The sequence below is a fragment of the Hyperolius riggenbachi genome, chromosome 7 (genome assembly GCF_040937935.1).
Source record: "Hyperolius riggenbachi isolate aHypRig1 chromosome 7, aHypRig1.pri, whole genome shotgun sequence".
Classification (NCBI taxonomy): domain Eukaryota; kingdom Metazoa; phylum Chordata; class Amphibia; order Anura; family Hyperoliidae; genus Hyperolius; species Hyperolius riggenbachi.
In genome coordinates this window covers 250,834,555-250,858,612 of record NC_090652.1, presented here as the reverse complement: position 1 = coordinate 250,858,612, position 24,058 = coordinate 250,834,555, and the positions used below count along the sequence as shown (strand labels likewise).

The 24,058-nt window shown below is 46.7% G+C and overlaps 1 protein-coding gene across 7 annotated transcripts in view; it reads right to left on the bottom strand.

Moving 5' to 3' along the window:
* MAP3K20 (mitogen-activated protein kinase kinase kinase 20) overlaps positions 1-24,058 on the bottom strand; it is a 291,544-nt gene that overhangs the window by 132,010 nt on the left and 135,476 nt on the right. For all 7 annotated transcript variants that reach the window (XM_068245494.1, XM_068245492.1, XM_068245499.1 and 4 more), the window contains one exon: positions 12,109-12,210. In XM_068245494.1, the coding sequence (XP_068101595.1) occupies positions 12,109-12,210 (102 nt within the window). The remainder of the gene's footprint in view (positions 1-12,108; positions 12,211-24,058) is intronic.

Sequence of the window (24,058 nt, the reverse complement as noted above, 5' to 3'; positions counted from 1 at the left end):
CCCATTCAGATGCTGAATGGATGTTGCCCAACGGGATTGTACCCAATGCCTTGGGCATCATCGCTAAGCAGAGACCACACAGACGTGTTACCCTGCCGGCCAACAACGTGTTCTGTTGCAATGAAGAGGGCCAACAGTACAGCAGCTAAGTGGGGAGAACAAAGCTATTGGCCGTCACTCTGCCAAATTGATCTGCCTGGTTGACGTCGGAGGCTGATATACAAACTCCAGATTACCAGCCTCCTCAGCTGACTTTAATCAAGCATGTGCATGGGCCTTTAATCATACCATAATTGACCCAATCAGCAACTGCAATCCATGCATGTATCGCAGCGCCCAGCTGCTCCGTCCGCTTCCTCATAGCTCTGCCTGCTCCCTCTGTGCTTTCAGTGCTCCACTGCAGCCCCACGTTTGGCTTATAACGCAAATGGTGTGTCATAGAGAGCTATGGAGTTGGTACAAAAGCCATCCGACTCGAACTCCAAATCTTCAGTTTTGAAACCACTGACTCAGAGTACCCGAAATTGCTCCGACTCCAACTCCACAACCTGTTCAGGGATATGGAGAGGGTACAAAAATCATCCAACTCCTCCGTTAATGAAACCACTGACTAACTCCAGGTACCTAGCTCCACAGCCCTGGTTCCATCCAGGAGTAGAACAAAGAAACAACACTGATCAGATGAAATGCACAGGTTGCAGATATAAGATTGGCTAAAAAGGTCTTTACACACGACCAACAAAAGTCGCTGAAAACAACCAATGTTGTGGAAACTATTTTACCAGTGAGGAAGACTAGAGAAAGTGGTTATTATGCACAACATGTGCACATTCTGTAGAAGAACACTGTACAGACAGGTAATGATGTGCCTGGCTAGTAGTCCAGCAGCACTCTGGATCAATCAGCAAAGTAAAAGAGATGAAGCCGGCGCCATCTGTTAAATTCTTCTGCTCTTATTATATCAAAGCATTCCAGCAGTTAACGCAACGTTTCAAGGCTGCATGCCTCTTTATAAAGCTTTGCTGGAAGTCACAATTACGATACAATCGCACATTGGTATGTAAACTAGACATGGTTAACAGCAGCCAATCAATTTAAATCAGTTTACACCAATCATAGTGATCCTATATTGTTGGACCTGATGGAAGACTTACATGCCGCTGTTCTGATAGGACGTGACACGCTGGAGCTTCCCATCTGACAAGCCCCTCCTGGCCTAGTAGAAGAACACTGTACACACGTGGCCAATTGCACTATATCTGCCTAACATCTGAGTCAATCCACCAGATGTATCTGGCAAAATGCCCGATATTGGTCGCTCGTCGTCATTTAGGTACAATTTTTTACCTGTCAGCCAATACACCATACATCGAAATCAGATGTTTCAAACAACTTTTGTTGAGCCGTCAGCGGACACAGGAGAGAGACCAAATTACAATTTGTGATTGGACACAAATGAGGGGGATTAGACTGGCTAAACTCTCTAAATACATACAGGGTGTATTTCTTTAGGTTTTCCTTCTATTCTGTGCAAGAGTTCAGGTCCACTTTAAAACATCAGTATGCACTGGTTTGGAATGGGCATGGAAGTATAGAGGAGCAAATATATGATGTGAGGGTGATGGGACTGTGGAGGTGTTCAAAATCACTGCTCACTTCAAGGAGGGTAACATTAATGATGTATAACTAATATATTTTAGTTATCCAAGTAATTAAAGCAGATAAATGCTTCAAGGTATAACACCAATCTCCTAAATGATAGATCTAGCATATAAACAGTGTACATAGAGATGGTTTAAGATGTAATGGAGCAAGGTACTAGATGTGGGCCCCCTTGTGTTCATTTTTGTAAGTTGCCTGGGGGATAATCCTGCTCTGTACATAGTGTTATCCCATCTATGTACCGGATGGAAACTACATTGTGCAGAGTCTTCACGGCAACAATAGAAAATAATTTATACACCGCACACTTTCTCCAGGAAACAGAGAAGGAACAAGCCTTTCATATGTTTATTTTAGAGAAAGCCAAACACAGGTTAAGGTCATGCAAAAGGCTGATTGTCATTAAAGGGAACCTACGCTGAGAAGGCTATAGATTTTCCTTTTAAAATAATACCAGTTGCCTGACTCTCCTGCTGATCCTGTGTCTCTAATACTTTTAGCCACAGCCCCTGAAGAAGCATGCAGATCAGGTGCTCTGACTGAAGTCAGACTGGATTAGCTGCATGCTTGTTTCAGGTGTGTGATTCAGCCACTAGGGCTGAGCTCTCGGATTCCGAATTTCGAGTTTGCCATCGGAATTTGGCAGTTCCGAGTAAGCACTCAAAACTCGAAAATTCTGCAATTCCGAGTACCGAATTCGTGTTTACATTGAAGTCAATTGTGCTAAATTCCGTGGTGAATTGTGAAGCCCCCTTACATGCTATCATCACCAAATTTGGCATGTATATTAAGCAGATGAGTAGGAACATGGTAAAAAAAAAATTTGTGAAAAGACCTTATAGTTTTTGAAATAAACGATTTTAAAGTTTCATAGGAAAAATTATTTTTAAACTGTGTAAAATGACACTGCTGCAGTACAGGTTACTGCATTACGAGTTCTGTATACATATTGTATACATTTCATGAAAACAGACAGCGTGGGGTCCCCCCTCCCAAGCCTCCTTAACCCCTTGTCCCCCATGCAGGCTGGGATAGCCAGAATGCGGAGTCCCGGCCACGTGGGGCTTCGCACCCTGAGCTATACCAGCCCGCATGGTCCATGGTATGGGGGGGGGGGCTCTGGAGGAGAGGGGCGGCAAACCTCCCCCTCTCCCCCAGAGCCCTTGTCCAATCCATGGACAAGGGGCTCTTCCCCACCTCCGGTGCCCCAGGAGGAGGTGGGGGCCGCCGACGTCCTGGGGGGTTCATGGTGCCATCCGGGGTTCCCCTTTAACAAGCGGACCCCAGAAGCCGCCCCCTCCCCAGAAGAAATGAGTATAGGGGTACACGGTACCCCTTACCCATTTCAGCAGAGTTAAAAAAAGAAATAAAAACATAACAACGAAAAAAGTCCTTTATTGTTCTAAATTAACCAGGGATACTTACCTTGGGATAATCTCACGCCAGTAACCTCAGGAGTGGTCCCACGCCAGTATCCTCTTAGGACATCTCACCACCCTCCCATACTGACGAACTCCCACCACTGAATGGTCACAGTCAGCCTCTGCATCTGTATAGCACAGGCTGAGAACACGAAAATGTTGCCTTTAAAACAAGAAATGGGAAATCCCCGACCGCTGGAGGCCACACTAGAGTGGCGAAACCAGTGATTTTTCACATAGATGGTGGGTCCAGGTGACCAGAGCAGGAGGTGCCCTAATCCCCTGGACCCACCCATTCATGTGAAATAACGCGTATTCTGACACTCTGAGGTGGCCTCCGGGGAACGGGGATTTCCCAGCAGCCATTTTGTTTATGACACTGTTTGCCGAAAATTCTTGTTTTAGCAAACAATTTTCGTGTTTCTAGTTTATGCAATACAGATTGCAGAGGCTGTCTACAGCCATTCATCCCCAGGAGTTCTGCAGGATCGGCAGGTGCGCGGGACCTCCTAAGAGCATAGAGGGGGGCACAGCGCAGGAAGGTGGGAAAGTGGGCACAGAGCGGCGGGGAGGGGGGGGAAGCCTCCCCTCCCTCACCTAGGGCCCCCCCTTGCGCACTCCCCCCCCACCTCCAGAATTCCAGCCAGCCAGCGGAACGGCTTACCGAGAGCGATAGCTCTGTGTGCCGCTGGTCTGGTATTCTGCACTGACACTGTCCAATCACGCTTGCGCAGTACTTCCTGTGAGAGCATAATTGGACAATGCAATGCAGGAGACCAGACCAGCAGCGGCACACAGAGCTCTTCTCTTGGTAAGTGATTCCCGCTCGCTGCCGCTGCTGGCTGCAATTTTGGAGGGGGAGCACGGAAGGGGGACCCTAGGTGAGGGAGGGGAGGCTCCCCCCCCCTCCCCGCCGCTCTGTGCCCACTTTCCCACCTTTCTGCACTGTGCGGTGCCCCCCTCTATCCTCTTAGGAGATCCCGCGCACCTGACGATCCTGCAGAACTCCTGGGGATGAATGGCTTTAGACAGCCTCTGCAATCTGTATTGCATAAGCTAGAAACATGAAAATTGTTTGCTAAAACAAGAATTTTCGGCAAACAGTGTCATAAACAAAATGGCTGCTGGGGAATCCCCGTTCCCCGGAGGCCACCTCAGAGTGTCAGAATACGCGTAATTTCACATGAATGGGTGGGTCCAGGGGATTAGGGCACCTCCTGCTCTGGTCACCTGGACCCACCATCTATGTGAAAAATCACTGGTTTCGCCACTCTAGTGTGGCCTCCAGCGGTCGGGGATTTCCCAGTGGCCATTTTGATTGCATCACTGTTTGACGAAATTTCTTGTTTTAAAGACAACATTTTCGTGTTTTCAGCCTCTGCTATACAGATGCAGAGGCTGACTGTGACCATTCAGTGGTGGGAGTTCGTCAGTGTGGGAGGGAGGTGGGATGTCATAAGAGGATACTGGCGTGGGACCACTCCTAAGGATACTGGTGTGGGATTATTGCAAGGTAAGTATCCCTGGTTAATTTAGAACAATAAAGGACTTTTTTCGTTGTCGTGTTTTTATTTCTTTTTTTAACTCTGCTGAAATGGGTAAGGGGTACCGTGTACCCCTATACTCATTTCTCCTGGGGAGGGGGCGGCTTCCGGGGTCCGCTTGTTAAAGGGGAACCCCGGATGGCACCATGAACCCCCCAGGACGTCGGCGGCCCCCACCTCCTCCTGGGGCACCGGAGGTGGGGAAGAGCCCCTTGTCCATGGATTGGACAAGGGCTCTGGGGGAGAGGGGGAGGTTTGCCGCCCCTCTCCTCCCGAGTCCCCCGATACCATGGACCATGCGGGCTGGTATAGCTCAGGGTGCGAAGCCCCACGTGGCCGGGACTCTGCATTCTGGCTATCCCAGCCTGCATGGGGGACAAGGGGTTAAGGAGGCTTGGGAGGGGGACCCCACGCTGTCTGTTTTCATGAAATGTATACAATATGTATACAGAACTCGGAATGCAGTAACCTGTTCTGCAGCAGTGTCATTTTACACAGTTTAAAAAACATTTTTCTTATGAAACTTTGAAATCGATTTGCTCAAAAACTATAAGCTCTTTTCACAAAATGTTTGTTTTACCATGTTCCCACTCATCTGCTTAACATACATGCCAAATTTGGTGATGATAGCATGTAAGGGGGCTTTACAATTAACCGCAGAAGTTAACACTATTTAATTCAATAGAAATGCACTCGGAACACGAAAATTCGGAACACGAAACTCTGTTTTCGCATGCGGTACACGAAATTTCGACGAAATCGGAATTCAGCTGTTCCGATCAGCCCTATCAGCCACTACTGCAGCCAAAGAGATCAGCATGACTACCAACTAACTGGTATGGTTTAAAAGGAAACATCCATATCCCTATCAGTTAAGGTTCCCTTTAAGCAAGGCTACAAATCCAGGAGCTGCTCAACTACTTTCAAGTGTGGAAATAAAATCAGCCCAAACAAAAAGGATTCCAAAACCATGGCCTCTCTGAATACAGTGCAAATTCTAAATTAACCAATGTGTACAAAAAGTATGACTTATTGTAAGCTAAACACCATTTCCTCTAAAGTGGACCTGAACTCTTCCACAGGACAGAAGGAAAACAGAAATGTACCCTGCGTGTATTTAGAGAGTTTAGGCTGTCTAATTCCTCCTCATCTGTGTCTAATCACAAGTTGTAATTTGATCTCTCCCCTGTGTCACCTGACTGCCAAGGCAGATGAGCTCATTTTAAAGCACAGGATATTAACAACACGTCTGCTTCCATGAAAGCAGGAAGTAGAAACAGTGCAGATTTATTTCAGAATTTGTATCAGCTGAAACACAAAAAAAATTCTGTAAAGGTTATGCTGTTGTGTCTTTTAGATCAGAGAAGAAGTTATGAGTTCAGGTCCAATGTGCAAGAAAAAGGGGGGGGGGGGGCAAGAGTCAGGAAGGATATGATGTCAGCATTAGCTTAGCAAGATGGCCACTGCCCAGAATAGGATTTTTTGCTTTTCCTTTATAGAATTCACAGGAATCATTATGTGGATAGCACAATACATATGTTATGTAAGAAAAACTAGTATTTATCTACTTATATATGTGTTTTTTATTTCTAGGTTAGCATGGGTGTCGTTTGTTCTTTAAGTCATTATAGCCTGGAGGATTTGTGATAGTTTTAGTGCCTGTCCAGTGCCCATACAGGAGTACTGGGAATGCTAGAAAATCATGTCAAGGCACTATTATTGTTTTCAGAAGTAGCTCCCCCCTGCTCACCCCCCTACAGTACATACATAAGGCATTAGGGCTGCTTGGAGTTCTGAGCAGCGTGTGTATAGGATGATTGCTCTCCTGAAAGGATCATAATCATTTTAGGCTACATTCTCAGTGGTGCATTACTGTACAGCATAATGACCGTCCACACTGCAATGCACAACCTATGCAACATTCACAGTGTGGCATCACAATGCACTGCATGCAGTGCGTTAAAGAGAACCCGAGGTGGGTTTCTGACATCAATATTAGGACAGCGAGGCACATTCTGCAAACAATGCCCACATTCTCTGCAGTCCCCCATTATAAAAACCACTAGCGACACACAGATTGTCCCTAGTCGTCTGTTTACCTTATGGCTGCCACTCACAGCCGCTCCCCTCCCCGCCTCCGTAAGCTTCCTCCAATTGGCTTACAGAGGCGGGGAGGGAAGGGACAGAGGCGGGGAGTCACGCAATAGAGGAGGTGGGGGAGCGGTGGTGAGTGGCAGCCGTAAGGTAAACAGCCGGCTAGCAACTATCTGCGTGTCCCTAGTATAGCAGTTTTTATAATGGGGGACAGCAGAGCACGGGGGGAGACTGGGGGGCACACTAAGGACACATAGGCTGGGCATTGTTTGCAGAATGTGCCTCTGTGTCCTAATATTGATGTCAGAAACCCACCTCGGGTTCTCTTTAACGTGTGCGTTGACAGTGAAGCATACTTTTATTGACTATGTTTCACTGTATAAAAATCAATGGCCAGATAACGCCCAGTACAACGTTTAAATTCCATTGTTTTGCGTTCTTGCTTTACAGGGAACACAAAGCAACGTCCCACTGTGAACCTAGACTAAAGCTACATACCCACCAGGAGATGGATCGGGGAGCCGACAGCAACGTGACCCGTGACTGTTCCATGATCTATTTCCTACCTTGGGAACACGCAACGGCACACGAGGGGCGTGAATGATAGGTCACATGATCGCGGTGCTTTACGCACGAGTCGTTGGGGGTCTTAAAGATCAATTCCGCTGAAGCCGTTGTAATGGCTGCGCATCGCAAAAGCTCTTTTGCATAATCGCGCAGACACATACCCACGTCATAAAATCATGATACCCACGTCATAAAAAACGATAGCACATTGAGCAACATCGCTAAAATTGCAGGAAAAGTTGCGTTGTGCCTTTAGGCAAACAAAATTGCAGCTGTATATTGGGCTACAGACCTGACTCTTGATCAAATTATTTACAGAATAGGTATGCTCAGCTCAGCCGACCAGACATGTATGATCCTGTGAGCAGAGGCAACCTGGCTTCTGCCCATTTATGCCTATAACAATGTCAGTAATCTAACATGGTTTTACAGCAAGCCTGATCACATTCCCTTAGATGTCCCAGCTAGACATGCAATCCATAAAACCAGAAAAAGGGTAAAGTGTAAAAAGTGCAGAGAAGACAGGAGGCCTCTCTCTCAATTCAGGCGGTGATGAAAAAGGGAAGGTGGTCAAGTAGGTGCATTTTGGGTGCATTTTAAATGGTAGTGGCTGACCAGAGAGAATGTGTCACTAGATTGCCTTCAACCAACCACATTGTGTGAGCTTTAATGACTCTGAGGAACCAAACAGTCACAGCAGAGATAAAGCAGAACTGTGGACATTAAATAAACATAACGTGTAGACGGAAACTCTCATACCCATCCCTCCCCTTATGCACCTTAAAGAGACCCTGAGACGAAGGGGACTAAAAGCTTTATACATACCCGTGTCTTCCTCCAGCCCCCTCCCCGCAGATTGCTCCCACGACAGCATCTACATCCTCCTAGATGCTCCGGAAGCAGCCCCGTTCTCTGCTGCCAGTCGAACGCACTGCACATGTGCGATCAGGCCGCGTGCCCGCCCTGCTCCCGTCGCCAGGAGCGTTCTGCACCCGCCAAGTACTGCTGCCTAGGCACAGAAGGCTCCCAGCCAGGGTAGCGTGCTTGGCTGACTGGCCCCGACTTGCTGTGGACTACGGGGCTGCTAACTGAGCATCTAGGAGGATTTAGACACCGGAGTTAGAGCACTCTGCACGGAGGGGGCTGGAGGAAGCCCCAGGTATGTATAAAGCTTTTAGTCCCCTTTGTCTCAGGTACACTTTAAGGATCTCTGTCTTTAAGTCAATCACTCAAAAGCTCTTCTCTCTTCCACTGCCATAGTGAGAGCGGTAGTGATACTTCCTCTTTTAAGATGGCTGCCATGCAGTGCCGTCCCGCCCATGAGGCCAAGTATTGCATTTGCATCAGACAGCATGGGGCGCAGGAACAGCATCTCCCCCGCCTCCCTCCCACAGTACCAGCGGTCGCCGATCATATTACCTTCTTGGCGGCCGCTTCCTCTAAAGTCCCTATTCTCTTTCATACCGCCGCTACACTGCAGACCTCATATCAGAGCGACCGGCCGCATGCTGTGACAGAACAGCTGTACTGGCTACCTATACTGGAGGCGACTATACCTGACTACCCTATACAGGGAGCACCTGTACCTGGCTGGCTACCTACTTATACTGAGGGTGAACATTTTTGGGTGTTGTGCTATCATTCCTAATCAGAGGGTTGGGGCGCATCCTCACAGGTTTTCCGGTAATAGGAAGTAAAGGTGCATGCACGCACAATAACTGTCACCTTTAGAGATAGTGAAGGGCAACAGGAGCATTAGACATGTCGCTCAGCTACAGCCAAGCAGCATGGCAGTGTTCAGTGGAGGAAGAAGACTTAGCAGCACATGGTAGAACAATTTCCTTTATTTTCTCTTAAAGAGTAACTGTTGGGCATAAAATCAAAAATCATATTTATTTTTATCCGGTAAACAAGTAATACGGATGCTAGCCAGGCAATCAAATAGTTTAAACCACTTTTACTTTTCTTGTTGATAAATGATCATTCCCCAGTTCACCTGACTCTTATTTGGTACACGCAAAAAGGAAGTTACAGGGCATGCTGGGTTGTCCTTTTTTGCATCTCTACTTCCGCTCAGACTTAACTAATGCAGCCTGATTGGCTGAAGCCTCTTTCCCTCCTGTTTTCCATAACGCCACCTCTGTTCCTCTCTGATTGGCTAGCATTTCTCATGCTGAGACAATGCAATTTCTACAGTGGAATGCGGAAAAATGCCTACACAATCAGGCAGAGGAGAGTAAGGGAGGAAATGACATCAGGATTGGCTTCAAAATAGCCCCACTTAAAGAGAACCAGAGACGAAGCACCCTCATGCATTTTACCATACAAATCAATGGGAACATGACAGTAAACACCTACTCCGCTCTTTGTTTCATTCTTATCTGCTAAATATGCCTGTTATCAGCTCTGATAAGAATCCCCCAGCATTCAGTCTGGCTTTGCCCGGCATGATTATAGCCGAGTGATTATAGCAGAGCCAGAAGGGGGCAGACTTGGGCTTGAAAAGACACCAGAGAAGACAGACTCAGCTATAATGATTCCTGGGAAAATCCAGACAATGCTCAGTGGGGGATTCTTATCAGAGCTGATAAACAGGCATATTTAGCAGAGAAGAATAAAACAAAGAGCTGAGGTGTTTACTGTCCTGTTCCCACTGATTTATATGGTAAAATACATGAGGGTGCTTCGTCTCTGGTCCTCCTTTAGGCTGCTTTCACAGTGGGACGTTACAGGCGCACGTTAGAGCAGCCTGTAACGCAGCCCACCGCACAGTAATGAAAAATCAATGGGCTGTTCACAGTGCCCACGTTGCGTTACATTGTAACGCAAGACGTCGTGACAACGTACTGCATGCAGTACTTTTTATATGCGGCTAAGCCGCGTTAGACTGTCTGCACATGCTCAGTAATGTTGGGGAGGAGAGGAGAGTGGCCAGGCACATGGCTAATTAATATTCACTGCACTTTGTGACATGTGCAGTGTTTACTTCCTGGAGCGGCCGCTCTGTGCGGCGATTGGCTGGTGGGACCACGTGATGCCACATGCGTCCAAGAGTACACATCACGGACGCCAGAGTGAGCTGCACAAGGCGGCTCGCTCTGACGTCCACATCCAACACCACCAGGTGTTGAGTTAGGGGGACGTTATGCGACCATAACGTCCCCTAAAACGCAACGTCCTGGTGGGAAAGTAGCCTAAAATGGCAAATGCTAAAAAGGATTTTCTCTTTTTTTTTACTGTAGAAAAATCACTAAAATCAAACTGTGGACAACGCAATACATATGTTATGTAAGTAGAGCAAGTATTTATCTACTTTTTTCTGAGATAGTATGGCTGACCTGAAGTGAGAGGGATATGGAAGCTGCCATATTGATTTCCCTTTAAAGGAAACCTACCGCAATAAAAAAAAAAAAAAAGTTTAACTTGCCTTGGGCTTCTACCGACCCCCTGCAGCCTCCTAGTGCCCGTGCCGTGACAAACAGATCCTCCACTCCCCGCAGCAACATGGTTCCATTTCCGGCGACTCAGCGGGTGGATGGCTACTGCAGACTGTGCACGTGCTCAATCGCACTCTATGAGTCAGGAGCGTCCTGCGCAGTACAAAATTCTCTCATACTGCATATGCGCAGGATGTTCCCGGCAACGGGAGCACGATCGAGTACACGCAGGGCCAGGGCCGCGCAGACACAGCGACCATCAACTCGTTGAGTCGCAGGAAACAAAAGTGGGTCGCTGCTGGTAACCGGAGGATCGGTTGGCACAGGGAGGCTGCAGGGGGCTGATAAAAGCCCCAGGTAAGTTAAAATGGCTTTTTTTTTTTTTATTAGCTTAGGTGTCCTTTTAGCAATACCAGTTGTCTGGCATCCTGCTGATCTATTTGGCTGCAGTAGTATCTCATATGCAGTAAGTCTGACAAGATTAGCCACATGTTTGGTTCAGGTGTGTGATTCAGACACTAATGCAGCCAAACAGATCAGCAGGACTGCCAGGCAACTATTATTGTTTGAAAGGAAATATGCCAGCCTCCATAACACCAGTCATTCCCTGTAAACTCAAAGCTGATGCTGCCCACAGAAATGTGCTTACAGTTCCTGTCTTATGGTGCCCATACAAAAACAAAATTATCTAATCGAAAAAATTAAAAAATTGTACTGATTATTCCGTTAGATCGAATATAGCGATTTTTCCAACATGTCCGATTGGATTTTTATGGAAAACATGGGATAATTATTCATTTTTCTTGATCAAAAAAAAGTATTCTTTTCGATTCAATGAATTTGGTCGAATAAACAGGAAAATCAGATATTTTTATTGCAGATCCTTATAGCCATTAGAGAGTTTCCGCTGTGCAGATTTTAGCTCTGCAGTATGAGTGTGTGTATACAAGTCCCCATTTCGTGATGTGATGATTGTCAACTAAAACACAGAGGTGTGCAGAGGGGCAACTTTACTTGCAATGTTGAATTACATGATCACCCCCCCTCCTAGCACTTGTGGTCATATATAAATTGCTGAATGGTGAGAGTGCAGGAAATGTTGTCTCTAGTTTGCACTAGAGAGGGAGGATGTAAACACAGTCAGGTGATGTCTATGCTGGGGAAGAACCTCCCACCCTCCTGGCAGCTCAAAACTTTCAGCACAGATCTCTGGGTCATGTGACCAAAGGGATTTTTTTCTGGAACAGCTGCATCAATTGTGAAACTTTTCTAATCACCTTCACTAACAATTAAGAATCAGTGAGGGTCAACTAGCGCTGTTAAGAAAAAAAGGCCAATAAGTTGCATACACACACACACAATTATATAAATGCCATCTCTTACCTTTTGCTACATCTGTGGCCCAGGCCATGATATGTTCCATATCCATATCTTCACTCCTATTACTATTAATGTAGTCATATAGCGATCCAGCAGCAGCATATTCTGTAAAACAATGAGGAACAGTTATTAAGAGAGGCATCAGTTTCCCAGAACAAACCGACCTGGGCATACATCCCAAGCTGGCCTATCTTTATCTTCCATCTATACTTTTATCCTGTAGGCACATACTTCTGCAGCTGGGAATGCCATCAGTAGCTATTTCACATTAGATTTTTTTGTGTTTAGGCTTCACAGTCTTTTAAAGCCATTTCAGAATAAATTCTCACACCTGGGTGATCCACTCAGGCAGGCACAACATTAGTCCTGGAGACTAAATTCCTACACACTGCAATGGCTATTTTTACAAATACATGTGCTATAACTATGTTAGTACTTAAAAAGCGGTACTATATGGACTCCAGTTTTAGCGTGTGTGGCTTAAGACTGTGTAGAAGGCGTACATTTCAAAACGCTGCACACTAATTTAGGTGCGGCATAAAGCAAAAAGAGGGGGAAAACCGGTTATGGGCACAGAAAATAGTGGGAGATTATTATCGGTAAATTTACCCGTATTCTACTAAATTGCTATAGAGAACGATCAGCAATATTTGCATAGATTTCACTATGACCTAACCTCTCCCTACTCTCACACAGAACTGTTCCTTGGAGGCAACTAGTCCCCCCTCCACCCCCCAGGCAGGAAACTAATATCCCCCCCACCACCACCGGGCAACTACTAATAACCCCCACCTGGGCAACTAATAACTCCCCCCGGTGGGCAATTAATAACTCCCCCCCCCCCTGCTGGGCAACTAATAACTCCCCCCCTGGTGGGCAACTAATAAATCCCCCCTAATAACTCCCCCCCCCCCTGGTGGGCAACTAATAACTCCCCCCCCCCCCCATGGCGCCCTTATTTGATCTTGTGTAGTAGAGCTTTGTAATGTACAAAACATGAACTGGTGAAGATCTGAACCTTTTACACGTTATCCAGAACTTAGAATTTTCTACTGACTCACATTCGGCTGCCATCTTCTCTTCTGTTATGCTGATGTTTGTTAGTTGAAGCAAACCTTTAGGCCCCTTTTCCAGGGACGGCTGAACTGCTCATTTGTCGAGCAGTTCAGCCACCCAGCTGCCGGCCACAATTGCATGCAGCCAAATGGCAGCATTTGGTAACACCGCACGTGTCATGTTTGGAATGAGGCGGCTTTACCCAGCAGCGAACACTACATCTGAGCACGACAACCACCATACTCAAGATGCAACTACATGGAGGGGGTGCCTATGTCGAGTGCCAGAAAATTCCCAGCAGCAGCTGACAGACTGTGAATTCACCACCCTCAGCTGCTCATGGAAAAGAGGCCTCAAAAGGACAACTGAAGCGAGAAGAATATGGAGGCTGCCATATTTATTTCCTTTTAAACAATACCAGTTGCCTGGCAGCACTGCTGATCTATTTAGCTGCAGTAGTGTATGAATAACACCAGAAATGAGCATGTGGCTAATCTTGTCAGATCTGACAAAGTCAGAAACACCTGATCTGCTGCATATGCTTGTTCAGGTTCTATGGCTAAAAGTATTAGAGGCAGAGGATCCGCAGGATAGCCAAGCAACTGGTATTGGTTAAAAGGAAATAAATATGACAGACTCCATATCCCTTTCGCTTCAATTGTCCTGTAAGTGAGGAAACACTATTTCAGGTTAGATACTGATTGATGTACAGGGAAGTTCTCGATCCCATAGAGCCTTTCCTCGTTCCACTGCTGTCCCTGTTTAATTGACATGCTTTGGGGCTCCTTGGCAGGTTTCGGAAGCACTCGCTATAAGGATCTGCAAGTCTTTGGAAGGACTTGGGGGTGTCAAATAATTTCAATGGGGACATCAGTGAAATGAAGGCATGTAGAGAGGACCAGGAGAGCTCTATGGCATCCAGAGCCTTCCCTCCTGCCAATGCCAAGTTTTCCCTCCTGCCAATGCCTAGTTTACATTCCTTTATTTGACATTTGTATGGGTATAATTTTCCTGTAGGACACAAGTTCAACCACAATGTGTAGTATTGTTCCATTTTATTTGACTCCTGTAAAATACCAATAAAAACAGATTTAACAAGAAGTAATTTTCATGACTCCCAGGCTGTGCAAACACCACAACTTTAACCACCCTGGCGTTCTGATTAAATCGCCAGGGTGGCTGCGGGAGGGTTTTTTTCAAATAAAAAAAAAAACTATTTCATGCAGCCAACTGAAAGTTGGCTGCATGAAAGCCCACTAGAGGGCGCTCCGGAGGCGATCTTCCGATCGCCTCCGGCGCCCAGAATAAACAAGGAAGGCCGCAATGAGCGGCCTTCCTTGTTTTGCTTATATCGTCGCCATAGCGACGAGCGGAGTGACGTCATCGACGTCAGCCGACGTCCTGACGTCAGCCGCCTCCGATCCAGCCCTTAGCGCTGGCCGGAACTTTTTGTTCCGGCTGCGCAGGGCTCAGGCGGCTAGGGGGGCCCTCTTTCGCCGCTGCTCGCGGCGAATCGCCGCAGAGCGGCGGCGATCAGGCAGCACACGCGGCTGGCAAAGTGCCGGCTGCGTGTGCTGCTTTTTATTTGATTAAAATCGGCCCAGCAGGGCCTGAGCGGCGACCTCCGGCGGTGTTGGACGAGCTCAGCTCGTCCAGACCGCTCAGGTGGTTAACATAACACCGCACCCATCCCAAAGCTTATGTAAAAATGTGTACCGTTCATCACCCTGCCTTGCTTCCAAATAAGAAGCCATTTTTATAGTGTTCTTATTTAACCCCCCCCTTTTTTTTCAGTTTACACAATGAGCATGGAAAGCTGGAAGAAGACTGTGGAGCTGTAGTGCCAGCCACAAAGTGTTAATCTTGCAGCAACACACAGAAGAGCTGGGCAGGATTTGGTTATCTGCTCTGAACACACAGGGAAAATATTGGCTGACCTGACTACCTTCCAGCAGGTAGGGTGAGGGCCGGTTCACATGGGAGTTCCATCTAAATGCTTTTCTGCAGGCTTGCAGAAAATCATCAAGTGGCTTTCGGCTGCGTTTTTCATCCTCCCCCTTGGGGGTAGCATGAAAAAGATTCTGGAAGCTACATGTTGCTTTCAAGATCACCTAAGCATCAGACGGAGAACGCAAAAAAAAAAAATCAGGATTAAAAAAACGCAATGTTTGTGCAAACAGCAGTAAAAACTGGTACAAACGCCGTCCATTCATTTTAACGGCCACGCTTAAAGGACAACTGTAGCGAGAGAGAGGTATATAGAGGCTGCCACATTTATTCCCCCTTAAGCAATCCCAGTTGCCTGGCAGCTCTGCTGATCCATTTAGATGCAGTAGTTTCTGAACAACACCAGAAACAAGCATGCAGCTAATCTTGTCAGATCTGGCATTAATGTCGGAAACCCCTGATCTGCTGCATGCTTGTTCAGGGTCTATGGCTAAAAGTATTAGAGGCAGAGGATCAGCAGGACAGCCAGGCAACTGGTATTGCACAAAGGGGAAAAAAAAACATGGCAGCCTCCCTACAGTTGTCCTTTAATGTGAGCCTGAAACCAATTTAAAATTAAAGAAAACAGATACTCACCTATGGAGAGGGAAAGCACTGGGTCCTATAGAGCCTTCCTGTTCCTCTCCAGGTCCCCTAATTCCAGCACTGTCTCGGACCTCTTTTCTGCCGCAGGAGGCTACGGAAGCTCGTTAGCTCCAGAATACTGTTTCTTGGTAGTCTAACATATAGAGACTTTTGCCCTGTTCACATCTGAGCATTTTGCTGGTGATTTCGGCAAAATGCTCAACCGCTAGCGCTTTTTAAAGCGCTAGTGCCATAATACCCTATGGGCCCATTCTCACTTGGGCGATTTGCGTTAATCGCCGGCGATTAAGGCAAACCGCCAAATGCACATTTGTATCCTGCACCATTTTCAGGCGATATCCCGACAATCCCGTTTAGTGCTATAGAAGCGATAAGTGCGATCGCGAAAATCGCCAAGTGTGAATTGCGATTTTTTTGCGTTAATCGCCAAAAATCACCAGAGCAAAATGGAAGCAAAAGCCCTAGCGTTTTGCAAGTGTGAATGGGGCCTTAAAGCTTTAAAACATCAGAATCTGTCAGAGTTTATGTAAGGCAAGACCAGAGGGGTCTGCAGAGAAGAAAAACGTTTTTTTGTGTGCAATTCATGTTTCATCTCGTTACTCCTTCACTCAAAGAACAAGAGCCATGTTAACATGTAGCAGACTAAACGCATTTGGGGCAATTTGAAGACAATATGGTCATTCATGTATTCCCCTGTAAGAAGTTAAGACAGCAATAAGCAGAAAGTGCTGGAAGCTCCTCGGTACTGTGATTATGTATGTAGATTCTTCCATCAGTCCAGCTGTCACTTGTGTCATTAAATCTATACCTGACAAGAAGCATCTGTGCACAGCAGGAGACAATGCTTAGAAGAAATGTCATTTTAATACCAATATTCCATTTTCAAATGAATTTCGTAACCAGTGATGCATCCCCAGTGCTTGCAGTCACCTTGCTCCGGGCTCACTGCTGTCATTGGCAGCAAACAGAGCTTAATAGGAAAGTAAACAGGAAGCTGGCAAGAATGTTAAGAGAATCTGACGTTTATTACAACTTAAATTCAACTTCAGCCACAGTTATAAATATGCTGCCTGCTAGCTTGGTGAGCACAGTGCCCAGATGTTTCCCATTTGTGTCAAACAAGGAATGGGTAGGCAAAAAAAGTGGATGCCTAAGCTGGGTACACAGGCTAGATGACACTCAAACGAGATGGTCATTCAAGATGTTCTTGGTCGAGTATCTAGACTAGAGCAGAGGTGCCCACGCTTTTTTAGCTACTTCGAAAGCTACGAATTGAAAATGATCCACCGGGTAGAATCCACCAACAGATGCAAGCAACGACTGCTGCACATGCACAGCAACAGTCCATTAGTGATGACCACAAGCCACAACTGCAGCACATGCAGATCACATAGGGATCTGAAATACTGACATCCCTATGTGCAGAGCCGGCCTTTGGGGGGGGGGGGGGGCAACTGGGCCGATCGCCCCAGGCCCCGCGCTTGAACAGGCCCCGCGCTGCTGCCATTTGACCGCCCCCCCGGCCTTGTGCCCGTGCGGCCAGCTGGAGGAGAGCAGAGAAGAGAAGAGTGAGAGCTGTGAGCAGCGGTGGGGAAGGGGGCCATCCCCCTCCCTCCTTCCCTCACCTTAGGGCTCTCCCTCCTTCGCTCGCTCTCCCCTCCGAACTAATGTGCGGGTGGATGGCAGTGGGCGGAACTTACCTTCCGTCTCGCGCCAGCGCCGGAAGTTCTGGTGCCGCTGCTCTGGTCTGGACCAGACCAGAGTAGCGGCTAATCCATCCCGCGCCGGCACTGCATTGAGACGGAAGGTAAGTCCCGCCCGCCGCCTGCCAGCCACCGCACATTAGTTTGGAGGGGAGAGCGAGCGAGGGAGGGAGAGCCCTAAGGTGAGGGAAGGGGGTAGAGATGGCCCCCTTCCCCACCGCTGCTCACAGCTCTCCCTCTTCTCTGCGCTGCTCCCCTCCTGCTGGGGGCACACCTGGCTACCTATTCTGGGACATATACCCCTACCTACATATACTGGGCACATATACCACTGCCTACATATACTGGGCACATATATCCCTGACTACATATACTGGGCACATATACCCCTGGCTACATATACTGGGCACATATACTGGGACATATACCCCTGGCTACATATACTGGGACATATACCCCTGGCTACATATATATACTGGGCACATATACCCCTGGCTACATATACTGGGACATATACCCCTGGCTACATATACTGGGGACATATACCCCTGGCTACATATACTGGGCACATATACCCCTGGCTACATATACTGGGCACATATACCCCTGGCTACATATACTGGGCACATATACCCCTGGCTACATATACTGGGCACATATACCCCTGGCTACATATAATGGGCACATATACCCCTGCCTACATATACTAGGCACATATACCCCTGACTACATATACTGGGCACATATACCGCTGGCTACATATACTGGGCACATATACCGCTGGCTACATATACTGGGCACATATACCGCTGGCTACATATACTGGGCACATATACCTGTGGCTACATATACTGGGCACATATACCTGTGGCTACATATACTGGGCACATATACCTGTGGCTACATATACTGGGGACATACACCCCTGACTACATATACTGGGCACATATACCCCTGGCTACCTGTTCTCGGGACATCTCTACCCCTGGCTTCCTGTTCTGGGGACATCGATACCGCTGGCCACCTATTCTGGGGACACCTATAGACCTGGGGCTACCTATTTTTGGGGAACCACTGCTGTCAGATTGAGTGTATTTTGGGGAACTGCTGCCAGGTGAGAGGTGTCTACCATATTAAGGGGGCATTTTGCCTATTTATGTGAAATGCTGTCTATTTATGTGCCTCATGACTGCTGAATTTGTCTTGTTGGGGGCCTCATGATTTGTTGGGGGCCTCAAGATCGCTGCATTTTTCTTGTTGGGGGCCTCATGATTGCTGAATTTGTCTTGTTGGGGGCCTCATGATTGCTGAATTTGTCTTGTTGGGGGCCTCATGATTGCTGAATTTGTCTTGTTGGGGGCCTCATGATTGCTGAATTGACTGAATTTTGCAAGACAAAAGTTACTACAACAATAATTTTTGTGAAAAGTGAACCTTAGAATTTCCAAATTAATTGAAGCATGAGCTCCCCCACCCCCGCACTTAAAAAACCACCATGCAAATGGTTTGTTTTTATATTGGCTGGCTTAGTGGCCTTTACCTGACATAATTGTTTTCAAACAATAATAATAAGGAATACTGCATTAAAGGCAGACAAGCCCATGAACATGGTGATAAGGTATATGGCCTAAACTCGCCCCAGGCCCCGCATACTCTAAGGCCACCTCTGCCTATGTGTATAGGGGAGGGCTCTCCCTGTTGCTAACATGGGCTGTACATGGGAGGGCCCCTTGTGACCCTTCCTGTTTAGGCGGGGATATATATATGTTGTGTTTCAGTGTTTTAATGTTAGCTATGATTTAGGGGCGACCGCCCGAACCATGTCAGCTTTTATGTGATGCTGGATGCGTCGCAAATAAAAGTGGAACCAGTTTGGACAAGTGCGGAATTGCTTTGTTTGTCTTCAGACCATTAGTGATGACCACAAGCCACAACTGCAGCACATGCACAACAGCAGTCCATCAGTGATTACCACAAGCCACCAGTAAATTAGATACATATCAGAGTCCCACTCAGTAAGCTAAATAGGACAGCGTTTGACTGAATATTAACAATATCATGCTTACAACATCATTCTCATTGTCTGGCAAAACTGCAATTAGCAATATCACATAATGCCTCTAAATGTATGGCTCTCCACCTTGCAACATCATAATCCTCTACACCAGAGGTGCCCACACTTTTTTGGCTTGTGTTAGCATGTCAAAATGATCTACCTATGCACAATTTTAGGAGCACAGTTGTATATACAGAATGGAAAATGTAGTGGGGTCGGGATCTACCAAGAAGTCCTCTTCTACCTAATTGGGCACCCCCCGCTCTAAACGCCTGTGCAAAACTTTAAGACCGCATGTCTCACTAAGCTCAAAAAAGTCAATGAGGCTGAGTACGACGCATAGGTCACTAAGGTGGGCGGTGTGGGATCTACCCAGAAGTCCTTTGCAATCTACCAGTAGATCACGATCTACCCAATGGGCTCCCCTGCTTTAGAGGGTGTCGGGATTGCAAGTGCTTCCCCACTCACAAGGGCACCATAATTATATCACTGAAACTGCGGTGCCCGTTTCCACTGACGTGATTAGATTTTCCGAGCCGTGCTTTTTAGCGCTGCTAGATTTGGGCGCAGCCAGCGCCGCCATAGACTATAAAGGGATTCAGTCTATAGCGGCGCTCAGTGAGTAACGTCGGTACCGTCAGAAGATGGAGCCGAGGTTGCTTAAAAATCATAATAATTCGGCTTCCAGCAATTGCTGGAAGCCAAATTATTTCATTTCCCCACTATCCATGGCGGCCTGGAGGGGGAATAGTAATTAATTCGGCCCGGACTTGTGCAGAAGCAGGACCAGCCATTTAACAGCTGGATCCTGCGCCCAAGTCTACCGGCGCCGAATTCAAATGTACTCTTAGATTTTCCCCACTAGAGCATGCTGCATTTTTCCTGTGTTTGTGTTAAAGTCAATATTTTAAATATTTTTACCCAGTACAGGTTCTCTTTAAGGAAACTGCATACCAAACGCAGTCTGCTTTTTTTTTTTATAAATAGCTGGAATAACGCAAACACAGGTGCACTGTAAAAACAACAGATTGCCTGAAAAATGCATTCAATATGCAGATGGACACTAGAGGCTATTTAAGCCACAGAACCTCTGAACATCAATTAAAAAAAAGGGAGAAACCATCAAAAAAGACTGTTCTATAAGAGACCTGCAAATGGGGTTCTATGTGATCTCTTGAGATTTCATAATCAGAAAAATGGCCTGCGATACCCTCAAGTGATATCCCTGCCTCATAAGTGTTAATTTGACATTTACAAAGACTATTGCGGTGGTTAATCAAATGACCTTTTTACACCATGTATCAACTGCCATGGTTGTCTAAAGACATTTCAACCACCAATTGCACCCACCAGTGGCAACAGCAGCACAATTGTCCCCCCAGAGAGGTCATCTGAGATCTGTGGTTACCACTGACATGGCTTACTTACCAGGCACAGCTCCAGGATTGCTTATAGGGAAAAAAACAGAACAGCTGTCTGTCCGGTGTGAGTCTCCTAGGAGATACACAACAATGTTTACTTACAGTTAATCGATTTTATGCTGCATATACAAGAGGGTATCAGCCCTATCTGTAAACTAATATTAACCCGGAAGTTTGGCTGAGCAGAGAAAAGGGGGAGGAAAAAAAGAACTACAGTGATAAGCTTCTGCATGAAAGGGTTAGAATAATAGCCTTCTATCCAAAATAAAAATAAATATTGCCATGCTAGATTGCTGTACAGCTGGCAAGGTGTGGAATAGATTAGCCAGCAAGTGAACCATCTCTTCTTGAAGGAATTATGTTGGATGCAGGAAAAAAATGCTAAGGGCCACTTTTCAGCATCTGCTCGTTTCCACCATAGCGAATCCGCATGCGGCGACGAGATGCGGATTCGCTTGTTACACTGAAGTGGCCGGGGCTGTTTCCACATGTGCGGCGTGCGGGAGCGATTTGGCGGCGGGCCAAATCTGCACGACAGGACCCACAGAATTCGCCTGCGTCGGGAATCCGTGCGAATCGCCGCTAATGTATTTAATAGTAAAAACGCATGCGTTTGTGACATGCGTTTTTACCCGCGATTTCGCACCTTTTTCAATGTTATTTTGCCCTGGCAGTGTCATGGTTAATTTCGCATGGCACCCTGCCATGCGAAATCGCGGGTAAATACGCATGCGGAAACGCATCCGCATGCGTTTTTACAAGCGACGGAATGCCGGCGAAATCGCGTCGCAACAGTGGAAACGAGCCCAGGGCTGATTCATGCTACGAGAGCTTTTTAAAGGACACCCAAAGCAAAAATAAACTAATGAAAGAAACAATTGTATCTATCCTCCGCCTCCTAAAAATGACTTTTTAAGATATTCCACAGTTTTAATTTTTAAATCTACTTTTTAAGTTTTAACTGTTTTATTGTTTTTGTACAATGACGCCTTCATTGAAGTATGCCAGAGTTAAAATCTATGAACTATTGAACCTGTTTATCTCTTTCCTGCCTCAGAAGCCATTTTCTGCTAGGAAAGGGTTTTTATAGTTGGAATTTCTTATCAGTGAAGGTCACACTGTAGTCACTTCCTGTCTGAGTCAGGACCGAGTCAGCCACTTACATACCTGATATTTAACTCTTTCAGGCAGAGAAAGAAAAAAAGGAACACAGCATCGTTATTTGTGTGCTAGGCACTGTACATACACATGCCTATCTCATCATGTCACCTCGGGTATCCTTTAACCTCCCCGGCGTTCTATTGAGATCGCCAGGGAGGCTGCGGGAGGGTTTTTTTTTAATTAAAAAAAAACTATTTCATGCAGCCAACTGAAAGTTGGCTGCATGAAAGCCCACTAGAGGGCGCTCCGGAGGCGTTCTTCCGATCGCCTCCGGCGCCCAGAATAAACAAGGAAGGCCGCAATGAGCGGCCTTCCTTGTTTTGCTTAGATCGTCGCCATAGCGACGAGCGGAGTGACGTCATGGACGTCAGCCGACGTCCTGACGTCAGCCGCCTCCGATCCAGCCCTTAGCGCTGGCCGGAACTTTTTGTTCCGGCTACGCTGGGCTCAGGCGGCTGGGGGGACCCTCTTTCGCCGCTGCTCGCGGCGGATCGCCGCAGAGCGGCGGCGATCAGGCAGCACACGCGGCTGGCAAAGTGCCGGCTGCGTGTGCTGCACTTTATTTGAAGCAAATCGGCCCAGCAGGGCCTGAGCGGCAGCCTCCGGCGGTGATGGACGAGCTGAGCTCGTCCATACCGCTCAGGAGGTTAAGCGCTAGAGATTTTAAAAGCTCTTGCTAATGGAATGGTATGGGGGATTTTTACAAAATCACATCACTCCAGTGAGAACACACAAATAGGATAACATTAGCAAGAGCTTTTAAAATCACAAAGCACTTATAAAAGCTATTGTAGTGTGAACAAGCCCTAACATTGATGTGTAACTGAAAAGCGGACACAACTGTGTTAGTGGGCTCAGGCCCTGAGGGCTGATTCACACTACAAAAGTTTTTTTAAACGCTAGGAGATTTTAAAAGCTCTTGCTAATGCAATGCTATGGGGGATTTTTTTTTTTAAATCACATTGCTCCAGTGAGAACACACATAAGATAACATTAGCAAGAGCTTTTAAAATCACAAAGCTCTTAGAAAAGCTCTTGTAGTGGGAACCAGCCCTAAGTTTTGATATGAGCAACTCACTACTGCCAAACTGGGACAGCCAAGTGACTGGACCGATGCATCTCCAGAATGGCAGGTCATGTGGGATGTTTGCAGTATGTAGTGATTAGTATCTACTAAAGGTGGACTAGTGAAGGACAACTAGTGAACAGTTTTGGTTCATGTGCACCGAAAACTGGTGAGCTTCTGCAGCACCAAATGGCTGTTTCCCCGATCTGCCAAGACCCTCTTCATCTTTGTGGCCACACTTCCCTCGGGGGTATAAACAAGACCCCACTGAGCTTTGCGCCTGCGCAGGCTTAACTGTGCTCCGGTCATGCTCATTCACTGAAGGGAGCACTGCTGCAAGCAATCTTCAACATAAATGTTGAATATTGTTTACAGGGTCCCTGCTCAGGAGCGGAGGGAGAACAGGAAGTCTCTGGACCATCCAAAAACTTCCCCATACTAAAGTTAAAAAAAACAAAACTTTTTTTTAAAGCCACTGGTACCCTTTAAGCTGTGTCCACGGGAACAAAAATGTGCAGGCCACGCCTGAGCCCACTAACACTCAGCAAATATGCAGTTCAGCCATCCGTGTGAAAGGCACCTAGCATTCTAGTGTTGCTGAAAAGCAGACACATGGGCTCACACCCGCACTGGGAGATTAGTAGGTTTTTGATTTTTGTTAATAGTGTACCTGTGCTGGTTCATAGACTCATGCAGAATTTGCTCAGTTTATATAACGGTGACACTTTTCAATACATCTCTAATTCTCCTTCTACTGTTAAATAGCTTATACTGCATCGATCAGTACAAAGCTAATGGCGGTGACAGCTCAAAATTCGGAAGGATGTTTCTTTAGAAATCTGGCTGAAATTGCAGGACGTTATGTGGCAAAATTGCTGGCTTTTTTTTTTTTTTTTTT